We start from the raw sequence: 13,654 nt of genomic DNA on the forward strand, positions 1-13,654 counted from the left end.
CGTCGTCCATTCATTTCTGATCATGGACACCTCGTCGGGCATTATCTCTTACGTATTTCATGATGACCCACCGCTACGTTATACCTGCCAACCGCTTTATAGCTGTGGCCAGACGCACAACAATAATATAGGCCCTTTCGGTTACCGTTACTTTGGGGGAATAATAAATCTCCTAACGTGTCTCAGCCCGTTTTAAACAGCGGAGGTGATTCTAGCCTATAGGTTGAACAGTACTGCACGCTAACGTGTCAGGTTTGTTTACGGTCGCCTCTCCCTCAGCGCTCGCGCTCTCACGGCACTATGATGCAGCAACCAACACGTGTTCAATGATCGTCTTTTTGCCTGTCACTCGTGAAGTCCAGGGATATGAGTGAGGCAGAGAGCACACGTCGAGGAGGTTATTCTCAGTGTGTTTTATTTTCAATCAATTAATTTACCGTCTACAACTCACGTGTGTAATGAAACGCGTCTCCTGCTACTGAACTGGGAGAACGAACTCAGACCCAAATTTAAGAACAGTTCAGGTCAGTTTATTTTGTTGATGTTTCGAAAATTCAGGGAGCTCTTTATTTATTTATTCATTTGAGTGAGTTTTAAGAAATGTTGCTGAAGGCCCCTGCACTTTTTGTTAAAAATAATTAAATTTAAAGGCATTTCAATGAAGATTTTGTGTTTGTGTTATTTTACAAAAAGTTAGTCTTTTTTTCAGTGTACACAAAACAAACAAACAGTATACTGCATTCATTCTAATCCTAATCTAATTACTCTAAATTTTGACACCAAAATTTTAATTTTTGCTGCAAATGAAAACGGTTCTAAATATCAGCCATCGGCTTTACTTGATTATTAATAATCGGTATCGGCCCTGAAAAATCCATATCGGTCAATCTCTAGTGTATAGGTATGTACATATGTATATACATATGTGCCTATGTATGTGTATACATCTATATACATATCTATGTATGTATGTACATACACATATACATATGTGTATGTTTTTCTGTAGCAGCTACAAACTAATCGTGGTAAACTGTTTGTACTGTTGAGTCTGTGAGATTATTCTTAAAAGATTTATTTTCAGAAGAAGAAAACACACGAGGCCAACAGCAAATCATCAAAGTTTATTTCCTGCACATTTAAAAGCAAATAGAAGAATAAGCTTCTACCTCTGAATGACAGCCCATCCTTAAAAAACACGTCAGCAAGTCCAAGACCTGCAGCGTGAGCCAGTGTCGCCCCCTAGTGGTGAAATAAAAAATAAACACAGTGCACAAACCCCCCTTAACCCCGCCCCCCCCCAAAAAAAATCTGTCACTCAAATAAATTAGCTGGGTAATTTCGCTCTCAGGTCATCATCCATCAGCCAGTATTTACACCAGTGCTTCAGCCAGTTCAACATTTTTACAATCCAAAGAAGAAGAAAACGAAAGACTCAAATTCACCGTTTGAGAAATGATTTTCTGATTTAGACAAAAAAAAAAGGAGGAGAGAAGACAGAAGTCAACAGCTTTCCAGAGAGAGAAGTAGAAAACAGGCACATGTTTGGAGATTCACTTCCTGAAAGCAAACCGTCGACCCCCCCCAAAACCTGTGAGGGCGTCGGGGTCAAAGGTCAGGTTCATAGTGACACCACTCTGCTGACGAAACGCTGATGTCAGCTTTTAGCGCCACCTGCAGGCTTGTTTGAATCGGTTTTACAAAACAAAGGCGTCGACAGATGTGTTTTTTGAATGGAAACAGAAATGATCTGTAACGTGTGGTCAAGGTGCAAATTCAGGTCTTCAAACACTGTCAGAGACGACGATCAGCAAATATTCCGGTGAGAAGTCAGAACCTCGGAGCTACAACGAGCCCGTTATCTTTTCTCTCCACCTCTCGTTCCAAATGTGACGCTCAACGATCGGAAAAATCTCAGATTTCACACGACTTCAATCCCTAAACGTCAACGCTGTCATGCCGTCTGAAGGCACCACAGCACAATAAACTACACATCGACTGCGTCCATCTTTAATTTACGTGATCTTATTTCTGCCCACGCCGGCCGCAGAGCCGTGAAGCTCATTGGTCTGGACCGCCGGACCTGGACAGGATGGCTCGGAGCATCGCGTGGCAGCGTGAGATCGAACTTTTCTGAGCGAAGGGGAAGCAGGACAGAGCGGACGAAAACCCTCCAAAACATGTGCAGAAACAATCTACCAACTCAGAACGACTCAGAAAAAAACTCCAGAACTAAAACTGCATCTGTCAGCATCATCAGGCTCCATCACACAGAGCAGGGCTGCGACTCACTGCATCATCAGCTCACCTGCACACACCTGTTCATTCATCGATCGACACGTCCAACATGAGCTCTTCAGACAACAAACTGAAAGACGTTCAGTCCACTGACAGACAAAGGCAGGAAATGTGGACATCTGAGAGGCTTTTTTCAGTAAATGAATCGATCGGTCGTCCGATGACGTCAGTTTGTCTGCAGACTAACTGATGAGTCCACGTCCGTCACAGCCCTGCGCCAGAGCGGGAGGTCACAAACAAACAAAAAACAATCAGAAGTGTCTCACAAAGATCGTTTCAGCCGCTTTCTTACAGGCTGAAACAAACAAAGACAATCGAAAAGAAAACAAACAACCTTTGAGGAAAACGTCTCACACCTGTTCAGGTGATCTGTCACCTCTCTGCCTCCTGTGACGGCTTCGCGAAACAGTAATCATCAAACAAAACGGGCTGTGTGTGTGTGTGTGTGTGTGTGTGTGTGTGTGTGTGTGTGTGTGTGTGTGTGTGTGTGTGTGTGTGAGACAGTTCTTAAGCTGAAAGCAGAGCCAGCCATCGCTGTGCTTGGCACTGGTTAAAGTTTCTCAGCAGACAGAGCAGAGCGTGCTCGGCGTGGCGCTCACAGCTCCCCTCTTCCTCCTCCTCTTCCTCAGACGGGCGGGTGAAGTTCTGTCGCCGCGGCGTCAGGCGCCCGTCACTCGTCCGAGCCGGCCGAGCGTTTCTGGCTTCTTTTGCGAGGAGATCTTTTGGGAGACGCTTTGTCTGGAGGAGACGGAGACATGATTGAGTGATTTCAACAGACGAACAGCCGAGAGCTGAAAGTCACACTCACACGTTCATTTGTAGGATTCTGGTTAAAGGACAGTTTGTGCAGTCTGAGCTCAGAAACAGCTTTAGGTTGCTGAATCATCTCTGCTGTTGGTCCTGAGGAGCTTCATCATGAGCCTTCAATGAACACCCGACAAACACATGCAGCTGATTTCACTGAGACAGTGAGGTGAGGAAGATGAAGGTAACACACAGAGAGGAATGAAGAGCGTCTGCATGCAGACAAAATCCTGACAGGAAGTCAGGCTGAGATCACCTCCGAGGCTCTAAAGCTGATTTAAACCAGAATATTCACTGTTTTAAAGTTCCCTTTATGATCATTTAAGGAAGAGATGCTCCGATCGTCTCAAACTGATGCTGAAAAATGATCATTTCAGCCAAATGATTGAAGACGTGACGTCACTGGACAGACTTCACGTCCCCAAACTCACACAGGACTTCATTTTGACCAGCGGGGATTGATATGAAATAATGATGAAGGACTGTTTTGACTGCTGAAACATGTGAACACATCAGAGCATCTGCAGCAGCAAGAAGAGGAAACACGTCTTAACAGGATCACACACACACACACACACACACACACACACACACACACACACACACACACACACACACACACACACACACACACACACACACACACACACACACACACACACACACACACACACACACACACACACACGGGCGACGCGAAGCAGACCTCACCTCTGCGACTCTGCACTGAAGACGCAGGAAAACATGAGAGCAGGAAGGCAGAGAGAGAAAAAGAGAAGTGAGTGACCGTCATGCAGTGAAGGTTAAAGTTCATTCAGAAACAGGTGAAGCAGGAAGAGAACGAGGCACCTGCACGGTCAGCTGACCCTGAAACAGGTGACGTTCAGACCGCGTTCTGTGAGACTGTCGTCCTTAAGTTTCTCTTCTGTGCATCAAACTGCAAACGCTGACAATCAGAGACTTTCTAACACGTGTTGAAAAGCTGCAGTTTGGTCAGTTTTAGGCAGCTTCAGTCTGCTTAATGACAATAAAAATCATCGAAACGTCGATTAGAGTTCAGATGTCAACGTGGACGAAGCCTCAAACTGAATCCAGAGCAGTAAATATGAACACGTTCATACTGTCTGACTTGTTTTCATCTTGTTGTGATTCTGATGCTCTCTAGCAGTTCAATAGCAAAACTCTGGGGACTGTAAACATGTTTTAACCATTTTTTCCATTTAGAAAATGAGCCAAATCAGTTGAAAACTGAAGCACTTTTCCTGCAGTGAATACTGTCTGACGTTAGTTTACGACTGATCAGGAAATGTTCCTCAAACATTTCTTTCATCTTTCAGGACTGTGGGCTCATAAAGGTTTGGAACCAGAAACAGTCCTGCAGGTAAATATTCAGCCCGACAGCTGACCAGAGTTTTATTTACTTTGTTTTCGAGCAGGTTTTTAGTCTCTGAATGTTTACTTTCAGTGAGCTGCTGGAGAAACACTGCAGAGGTGGAGCATGTGGTGTGGGTGTGGTCACGCAGCGTGGGTGTGGCTTGTAAGGAACACAGGTGCGGAAACAGAAGCAGGTGTGCGAGCTGACGAGTCAGCGGCTGCAGGACGCGACTGTACTCACTGATCTGGTTGAGTGTTTCCTGAGGGATCCAGCTCAGGTCCACGTCATTGTGGCTCGAAGTTCCCATCTCCACCTTTGGAGCCGGACGCCTCCTCTGCACACAAACACACACACAAACGCACACACACACACATTATTCTTAACGCGTTCAGGCCCTGCTGGGACTTTCGAGCTCTGATCACTGCAGCGTCTCTCTGTCTTAACGTCTGTCTGTACCTTTCTGGACTCCAGCAGCTGGTGAAGACCAACGATGACCAGCAGCCCGAGACCCGACAGGAAGACGTACATGAAGATGCTGGAAGAGAAGAAGAAGAGAGGCGGTAAGATACAGAGGGACGGAAAGGAAGAAGAAAAAACAGTCAATCAAATGTCGCATGCAAATAAATGAGCAGACGAGCAGAAGAGCAGCAACACTCACGTCTCTCCATCCAGTCCGTCCTCCTTCTCAGTGATGGTGACCGTCTGGTTAAACACTGCGTCCTGGAAAATGTTGCCCTGCACACAGGAAGAGGAAGGACAAGAAAAGAAGAACAGATTTCAGTTATTCCTCCATCTGGTGACGTTCTCAGCCGTCCTCTCGTGCCCCCCCCGTCTCCTTACGCTGCCGTCCTTGTAGTTGAGGTTGATGACGAGTCCGAACGGCCGCCCTCCCATCGGCTCTGCGGGGATGAAGGAGTACTCGAAGGTGGCCTGTCTGCCGGAGGGAACCACAATGCCGAGCTGGAGGGCGGTGAAGTTCTGGATGTAGAACTGGTAATCCTGGGGGGGTCAACAGAACCAGGTCAGACAGATCTGCAGAGGAACGCTGTGACAGCAGCACTGTGTGGATGTTTGGTCACATCACAAAGCCGCTTTTCACGGGAAATATTATTTTTATAGTCTTTTTGTAAATATAAAGTTGATTGTTTGTTCTTTTTCTACGTCTCCTTTTTATTCTTGCTGTCTGTAACATCTGAATTTCTCCTGCGTGGGATCAATAAAGTTCCAGCTTATTTATTTTAACCCTGACGAGTCGACAGCTGCAGGAGGAGGAGGAGGAGGAGGAGGAGGAGGAGGAGGAGGAGGAGGAGTGCTGTGTGTTTCTGTACCTGTGGGTAACGGAAGGAGGCGTCCAGAGACTCCACAATGAAGTTCTCTGATCCTTTGTTGGTGAAGCCCAGCAGGAACTTGACGATGTTGTTGGCGGGAAAGTCTGGAGAGAGACGAGCACATGGCACGCGGTTTAGTTTGGAATGCGGCCCACACGTCTAAAACACTGCCGTGTGCCGTGCAGAGCTACCTTCTCCTTTGACGAATAGGATGGTGGTGTCAGCGTTGGGGGAGGCCTTCACCTCTCCAACCAGCGCTTCTTCTTCTTCATCTTCTTTTTCTTCCGTCTACACACACACACACACACACACACACACACACACACACACACACACACACAGTTTAATGTCTCTAAATGTCTTATGGTTGTATCCTGACTTATTCGGATCATTTTCATTCAGGAGTTTTTGACTTCACTAAACAGACTTCAGGAGAAACAGCTGATGGTCGAGATCAACGGCTTCCTGACTCTTAAAAACTAAACAACTTCACAGACAACGAAGAAGAAAGCACATTTTTAACTCTGATTCATGTCACTCACCAGCTCCGCGTTCTCATCGTCTTCCACTTCCGCCTCGTCGTCCTCGTCCTCTGCTGTCACATCATCCACGACGTCTTCATCCACAGCTTCAGCCTCCTCATCCTCAGTCAGGTCCTGGGCTCTCACCTCCGGCCCTGATGGGCAGGAAACGAGGAATCATTAAAACACAAGCTTTCATCCATCAATCATTTTGTCACGTCACAAAAAATGGCCACGAGACGGTTTGACGCGTTGATGAAGAAGGATGTTTGTGGGGCTTTAGCAGCCAGTGGGAAATCTGACACGTCCTCCCATTCGCCTCCTGCTTCATCCCCTCTTATGAAGCAGGATGAAGAAGAGCACAGGTACTTCTTCATCCTCAGATACGTCAACCTGTACATTCACCTGCAAGCTGTATGTGAGGACAGATGCTGCCTTCACTGTCACTTCACTGGATGGAGTTTCTGTTGGCACCATTATGAATAACATGTTTTACAGTCTGACATCCTCAGGTGACCTGCTGTAAACCCTCCAGTCTGCATGAAGCCAGGGGAGAGCAGCACCGATGAGGGTGGACTCAAAGCTGGAAACACCTCCCGTTAAAAAGCAACGCTGAGCACAAACTACAGCCCCCACACTGAAGTGACCGTGCAGCTGAAACAACGCTGAATTTATTATAAACTTCATGAAGTGAGGGTTCATTACACGGCTGTTGCATTAGTTTTACTAGGCGTACCTAATAAACTGGAAACTGAGCATAAATAACATCTTTAGAAACGTGAAATGCTGTTTTTGAACTAACGTTGAGTGTTAACCATCTGAAAAATGCTCGTCCACAAAGGATCTGCAGCAACAAACAATTCAAGATCAACGCTCCCTCCTGATATCAATGTTCATCTACGCTCCCAATTATTGAGTGATGAGACAGTACAGAATGTCAAATATCAGATTTGATCTTTTTTTCTTTACTGTGGTAGCTCTCACTTTGATATCTGCTCTATTAGCTCATCGTGGGCAACGCTGCAAATCAGTGAACTTTTTATGGTCGTGTTTGAGTTTTAGGACTTGTGTATCAATGCCTTGATTTGTCAATTCAATTCAATATTCCTTTATTCGTCCTTTATTTATTTATATTCCTTTACTTATTGTCAGGTATTTTACTCACTGACCGAAAACACTGACATCCCAAACAGGTTATTTTATCCACTGACAGATTGTCCATTAACTCTCAGTAAATTTCATTATAACATAATACTTATCGATCTCACATAAAACATAAATATTGTTTCATCCATATTTTCCACTACTACACAATGATATCAATAAATAAAGACATTTCTAGAAGCCTTGTGCGTCATTTTATACACATTTGGTTCAGTTTATGTCATTTCTTTGGAAGCTGTTCAGTCCTGCAGATGTAAAAATGCTTGGTCACATTTCAAACATTCGCAGAAATACTTCTGAGGGTCCAAAAATACAAGACAAACTGTGGCTCCAGCATGATTTATGTTACAACTGCCCCCTGAGGCTGTTGAGTTAAATCTGTTTATTTACTGACAATGTCAACTTTTTGAAGGCCAAGATTAACTAACATGAGCCCAAAGGCGCTGTCAGCCAGCACAATCAGATTTATTTTACAGCCGCAGAGGAGACTGAATCCTCCACAAATGCAGATTTACAGATAATTTATAATCCGCATAATGAACAGGCATAAGTCAAACTTAAAATCATTAGCTGTTGAAATTAACCTACATTAAGTTAGCGATCATTTCCAATAACAGCCAGTGAGACTGCTGCACCTCAGGCGCTAGCTGCTCCAGCTATGCTAGCTAGCCTACCAACATGTGACATTTGCCAGTTTATTTAAGCAACTTTTATAAGTGTATATTGATAAGTGTCGGTGTTATAAGCAGATAATTAAGAGATCTGACTTCGCTAAAATCACTTTACGTTTTCGGGAAGCTGCTGAGCGATAGTTAGCACGCTAACAGAGCCACTTAGCTTCGCGGCTAACAGCTAATAACGCTGAGCACAGAAAGGACACGTCAGTTTAAGCAGGCGGATAAACTGCGTACGTGCTGTAAACTGTGGATCGCATATACTGAAAGTTAAACACTCCGAGAAAGAGACACTACAGACACATGCTTCAGAAATACCCTGAAAGTGTCAAAAAGCATTTTTACGCCCAGTTACTTTCAGTTAGCACATGTCAAATGGAGAACGGCCTTCCCCTTTTTTCACAGCAGCTAGTTAGCATGGCAGCTAGTAGTAGCATGTTAAAGCTTAGCAGCTAATTAAGCATTGTCCCCTTTTCTTCACCACTGTAAGCAGACTTACCTTTGATGAGGAGAGTCGCCGGGAAGGCTAGCAGCACCAGCAGCAGGAGCTTAGGTAGAAATTTCATCATTTTGAAGTCGAAATCAGTGCGCTCTCAGTCAGCGTCGGTCAAGCAGCCTGTCTGCGAGCGCTGTCGTACCGCTTCCGTGACTAATAGAACGCATGCGCAGAAGACACTGATCAGCACCGGGCGTTATGGTGAAGTCTGCACATCCTGCTGTCCTCTGTGGTCAGGTTATGGTGGCGATGACCAGCTGGGGATAGGATGAGATTAGGCTGAGGTTACGAGTTTTGAACAGGTCTTGCTAGGCCAAGGGCAAAGATTGGGTCCAATTTATTTTAAGGGGAAACACACAAATCGATGGGTAAACAGATTTCGACACAACACCGGAACTATATGCTGTCCAGAAAAGCCGAATAAAAAAATGAAGTTTATTTCATGAATGCTGCTAAAATGCCAGACTTTGCCCGTAATATATCATTTTAATTGCCCCTTAATTCTAAAGCGAATAAATATTACGTTAGAAAGGCACAGTCCGTGTTTTCAGAGGGCAGTTCCTGCTTCAAATTTCAAAATAAAAGACTGGAATCAATACATTGAAAGAGCAGTTAAAATGATTTCCGCTGTTTGTAAGGTTTGTCTACATCTGCGTATGTTGGTAAACACAACAAAACAGGATGTGTGTTCTGTTAGGCTGATCAATTCCACTGATTTATTTTATTCTGGCTCTTAAATGTCTGTAATTTTGATTTTGTTTCTCATGAATGCAAGAATAGTTAATACATAAACATATTAATCAGCTTGAGACTGAGACTCTGAATAAAAAGAACCACATTTCTGTTGACAAATTATTTGCTTTTATTTCTACTACATGTAACACACTGCAATTATCATAAAGAAAAAAACAAGACTGAGTGATATATAATTTCAAATAATATGTAAATAAACTTAGTATACTCTGTGATGACATACAAAGTGATTCAGAACGTTACAGTGGTGACATTAGAAGCCAAAAATCCTCAATGCCAGAAAATAAAAGGATTTATAAAATGACACAAAGTGCCTCTTCCAAAATCAGCACAGTGAACAAATGAATACTCAGTAAATTAAATCCTATTGCATCTAGTATTTATGAACTCAAACATACAAAATAGAAAATGCTCTCAGGCTAAAATAACAACTCATGTTTTTATTCAATACATGACCGGGATGCAATCCACACAGCAAGACAACAAACCCTAAAAACACAACGTACTGGATACATACAAGTAAAAGAGTAAAATATATCTTTCCCAAACATAAACAGGAGCCCGGGTATCAAAATAGTCTGCGACATACAGGAACCTGAAGGCCTGACGTACTCACACAGTCTGCTCAGACTTCAGTCCACGTAACTGTTACTGTGTGGAGGTTAGATGATCTGGACAGCACGCGACGCAGAAACTTTTACTTCTCGTTAAAAATAAAAACAACTGGTTTGATAGAAGAAACAGAAAGACACAGTGTGTTAGTTAAGTCCTTCACAAACACTGAGGCCAGTGTCTGAAACTGGAGCCGCGTCATCTCTCTGTCGTACAGAATCAGCAGTCCAAAACTAAACGACACTCACCTGGACGTGAATTCAAACTCAGGATAAATAAACGATTAAACTGGAGAGATCTCTAAACCGTCTTAATCACAAACTTCCTGCACTCATCCTCCGTCCTTCCTCTCTCCTTTGGCTGCATCGTTCCCATGAAAGGCAGAATTTTCAGTTTTTACCTGGAATTTTCCTCCTTCTCTTCCCTAAAGACAGGTCTGAATGTGTTTCCTCCCTCTGCTCCTTAAAGGCTGAGTCTGGTGTCATTCAACGTGTTTCTCATTGTCAAAAAAATCCAATTTAAAAAAGAGTCCGTCCGTCTCTCAATACTGTCTCACTTCCTGTCTGAGGCGCTCAGCTCGGAGCTCATTGGTTCCTCCCGAAGAGGTAAACCTTTAAAAACAGCTCACATCTGTTGTAGTGAGTGTTTGTGGCAGCAGGATGGGGTGTGTGTGTGTGTGTGTGTGTGTGTGTGTGTGTGTGTGTGTGTGTGTGTGTGTGTGTGTGTGTGTGTGTGTGTGTGTGTGTGTGTGTGTGTGTGTGTGTGTGTGAGGCTCAGAGGATGAAGATTGACTCTCTCTGCTGGTTTTGTCTTTAAATGAGATTTGCTGACGATAAGAAAAACACAGATGAACATCAGACTCAGAAACGTCCAAACCTGACACTCAGACTGAAATCCTTTGGGTTTTATTACTATTTTTTTGTATATTCTGCATGAGTTGCTGAAATAATCTGAACCTACAGGCTCACAGTTTCTTGCAGGCCGTTAAAAAATGTGATGTTTCTCCTCGGTCACACCTTCTTTCTTCATGCATCCTTCCTCTTATTTCCTCCTCGAGTCATAAAAATTTGACGTAACTTAGCACAGCATGCGAGACTTCTAGCTTTTCTCTCCTCCACATGAGACCTCCACCCTCAGATATTCTGTCAGCTGGTGTCAGCAGTCTGTGATGTTCACTGTATTCCAGCAATTAGTCATTTCCTTCGCTTCCTGAATGAATCTGTGTCTGATCAGCGGCAGTTAAACAGGCAGAAATATCTGCCTAAATATCTGTCTGACACCAAAACGTGGTATTTATCGTCAAAGTGTGAAATCAGTGAACCATTTTCTGCTTTTTAAATCTACCTGAACGCCTGGAAACATCTGGATGTGGCGTCACAGGAAGAAGAAACACTGGAAATGATCCCTGAAATGCAGAGAACATCACGCCTGCTGAGGTTAGAACAGCGAGGGTGGACTTTACTCTCCACATTTCACCGCCTGACGTCCTCCCTCTGCCTCCTTCCTCCCTCCTCTAGTTGCAACACTCCACGTAATTTGCCGGCAGCATGCCAGACTTGCCGGTTCGCTGCACGGTGCCGTACATCCAGCCCTCGTCGATGGGCTGAGCGTTGATGATGACGTCGCCGTCCCTGAACGAGACCTCGTCGTGGTCCTGAGCCGCGTAGTCATACAGCGCCCGGTAAACCCGCTGCGAACGACATGACAGCGACAGGTCAGACTTTGACATGTGGTCCTGCCCATAGACCTCCAGTCTGCGCTCATACAGCGACACATTAGACAGTGACATGCTTTTAACTTTGTCAACAGCTGTTTGTCTCTTCTCTGCTTCATCGTGACATTTCATCATGCAGCCTCGACTTTTCAGAGGAAGAAAAGGTAAGACATGAACGTTAACGTTTACAGGCAGGCTCTCATGATCAGCGCTAACTGGCAAACACCAAGTCACCAATAGCAACGAATCAGTGGTCTTTGAAGGTCTTCGAAGCTGCAGGGTTGAAAATGAAATATTTAAAACACTTGATGGACACTAAAGATCAAGCGACCAGCAGTGTTGGTGCTGGGATCCTGAATAAAAGACTCGTCTGGTCGTCCTAATGCAGGCGGCTACGTGAGATTTGCTGTGAGCGGGAGCGTACCATGGAGGTGGAGTGCGGCGGGGAGGTGACGGATCGGACGGACGACATGCTGGTCTGGTGCATGTATCCGTGATACTGCTGCTGCTGCTGCTGCATCTGGACGCCCTGATGATAAGCTCCAGGAAGGACTGGAGCTGGGCGAGAGACAAAGACACACAGAGGACGAGAGAGTGAAATGTCTCATTCAGCAGTTTGACAGCTGAGGAGCCTTGTCTGCTGTGACCACGCTGTGAATTTTAGAAACATCAGAGACGTTCGTGATTCAAACTGTTAAACAACACAACCTGTAAGAAGACGGTGAGTTAGTCCGTTTTAGCTGAGCATTAGACACTTCAAACACGCTGGATCACAAACACGTGCCAGTGTGCGTCTGTCATCCTGCTATCGTGAGTCAAAGTGAGGAAGACAACACGAGCGAAGATACCAGGAGTTCCGGTGCTGCTGCGGTCCCAGAGGTCAGAGGTCAGCGAGCTGACGGACTGAGCCTGGCTGTGGGTGAGAGACTGCTGGGAGTGCTGCCTGCTCAGCCTGCGCTCTGACAGGGCGCCACCAGCAGGAGGCAGCGCAGCACAGGAACGAACACAACACACAGGAGAGGAAGAAGAGGAAGAAAAGTGAGCCGATGAAGAGGAGAGGAGAACTTTGATCAAACTCAGATCATCGATATCAACTAATCATGTCTGTAATGAATAAGACTGATGATACATTTTTCTTATGGTCAACAAATCCCAAACCAGCAGTCAGTCCGTCTCTCAGCCCTGTCTGACTTCCTGTCTGACTTCCTGTCTGTGGCTCTCAGCCTCAAGCCCATTGGCTCCTACTGACAACATAAAGCTTTAAAAACACAAATATATCATTTCAATTTTATCAGCCGCTCACAGTACTTTTTATCAAACAGGAGGAAACAGAGCATCTGTCTGGGACTATTTTCAGCCGCGGATGAATCCACATTTGTTGGGATTTGTTGACTTTGAGAAAATCAGACTGAACAGTGAATTCTACTTATTATTGTAGGATCACACGACAAACGTTTTGTGAACATGCTAATGAACTGGTGTGTAAAGTCCAAAAAGAAAACAGGAAGAATGTGAATAAACAAAACAAAGGTTTCCCATTGACCTTCCACTCTGGAGTTAATTAAAGTGGCACAGGATCACACATCTCATGCCTCTGTGGTGGTTCATTAAATCCATATAACACGTTTTTCTAAAGCAGCCACTGCAGGTGGAGGAGGGAGCAGGTGAGCTACCGGACATCCTGCGGAGGCTCCTGGACTGGATGTTGTCCTCCAGAGGGTCAATGTCAAAGATAGAGCCGGGGTCTGTCCTCCACACCTTCAGGTCTTCAGAGAGGAGGCAGAGGAACACTGACACTGTGATAATCCAACATGTGCACCTCTAAAAACACCTGCTCCTTCTTCACATGAAGAAAGGTACACAGTGACTTCCTGTTTACAGTTCAGTCTCACCTGAGTAAACATCAATCAGGTGC

The 13,654-nt window shown here is 44.8% G+C and overlaps 2 protein-coding genes across 4 annotated transcripts in view; both read right to left on the minus strand.

Annotated features, from left to right (window-relative positions):
* Nucleotides 1–1,109: 1,109 nt before the first annotated feature.
* Nucleotides 1,110–8,795, minus strand: ssr1 (signal sequence receptor, alpha). Of its 3 annotated transcripts, XM_070985890.1 has the most exons (10): nt 8,664–8,795; nt 6,348–6,481; nt 5,997–6,093; nt 5,806–5,909; nt 5,318–5,476; nt 5,136–5,212; nt 4,934–5,012; nt 4,718–4,811; nt 3,814–3,828; nt 1,110–3,036 (listed from the first exon to the last, which is right to left on the minus strand). In XM_070985890.1, the coding sequence occupies exons 1-10, from the start codon at nt 8,731–8,733 to the stop codon at nt 2,969–2,971; spliced, it is 897 nt and encodes a 298-aa protein (XP_070841991.1). In that variant the 5' UTR covers nt 8,734–8,795; the 3' UTR covers nt 1,110–2,968. The 3 variants fall into 3 exon arrangements, with proteins under 3 accessions (XP_070841991.1, XP_070841993.1, XP_070841992.1); XM_070985892.1 differs by lacking the exon at nt 3,814–3,828; XM_070985891.1 differs by lacking the exon at nt 3,814–3,828 and having other exon boundaries at nt 1,110–3,034; nt 4,701–4,811.
* Nucleotides 8,796–9,833: 1,038 nt separating this feature from the next.
* Nucleotides 9,834–13,654, minus strand: part of LOC139346678 (LIM zinc-binding domain-containing Nebulette-like) — a 68,959-nt gene continuing 65,138 nt past the window's right edge. The window contains 2 exon segments of the mRNA XM_070985888.1: nt 9,834–11,715; nt 12,164–12,297. Coding sequence (XP_070841989.1) covers nt 11,539–11,715; nt 12,164–12,297 — 311 coding nt within the window. The 3' untranslated portion in view covers nt 9,834–11,538.

This window comes from Chaetodon trifascialis, chromosome 18, assembly GCF_039877785.1.
Source record: "Chaetodon trifascialis isolate fChaTrf1 chromosome 18, fChaTrf1.hap1, whole genome shotgun sequence".
In the NCBI taxonomy this organism is placed as follows: Eukaryota; Metazoa; Chordata; class Actinopteri; order Chaetodontiformes; family Chaetodontidae; genus Chaetodon; species Chaetodon trifascialis.

Coding starts and splice junctions, on each gene's coding strand:
- ssr1 (XM_070985890.1), bottom strand. CDS start 8,733: ATGATGAAATTTCTACCTAAGCTCCTGCTGCTGGTGCTGCTAGCCTTC. Junction 6,094..6,347: donor ACGATGAGAACGCGGAGCTG/GTGAGTGACATG, acceptor GTGTGTGTGTAG/ACGGAAGAAAAAGAAGATGA. Junction 5,013..5,135: donor GACGGACTGGATGGAGAGAC/GTGAGTGTTGCT, acceptor CTTCTCTTCCAG/CATCTTCATGTACGTCTTCC.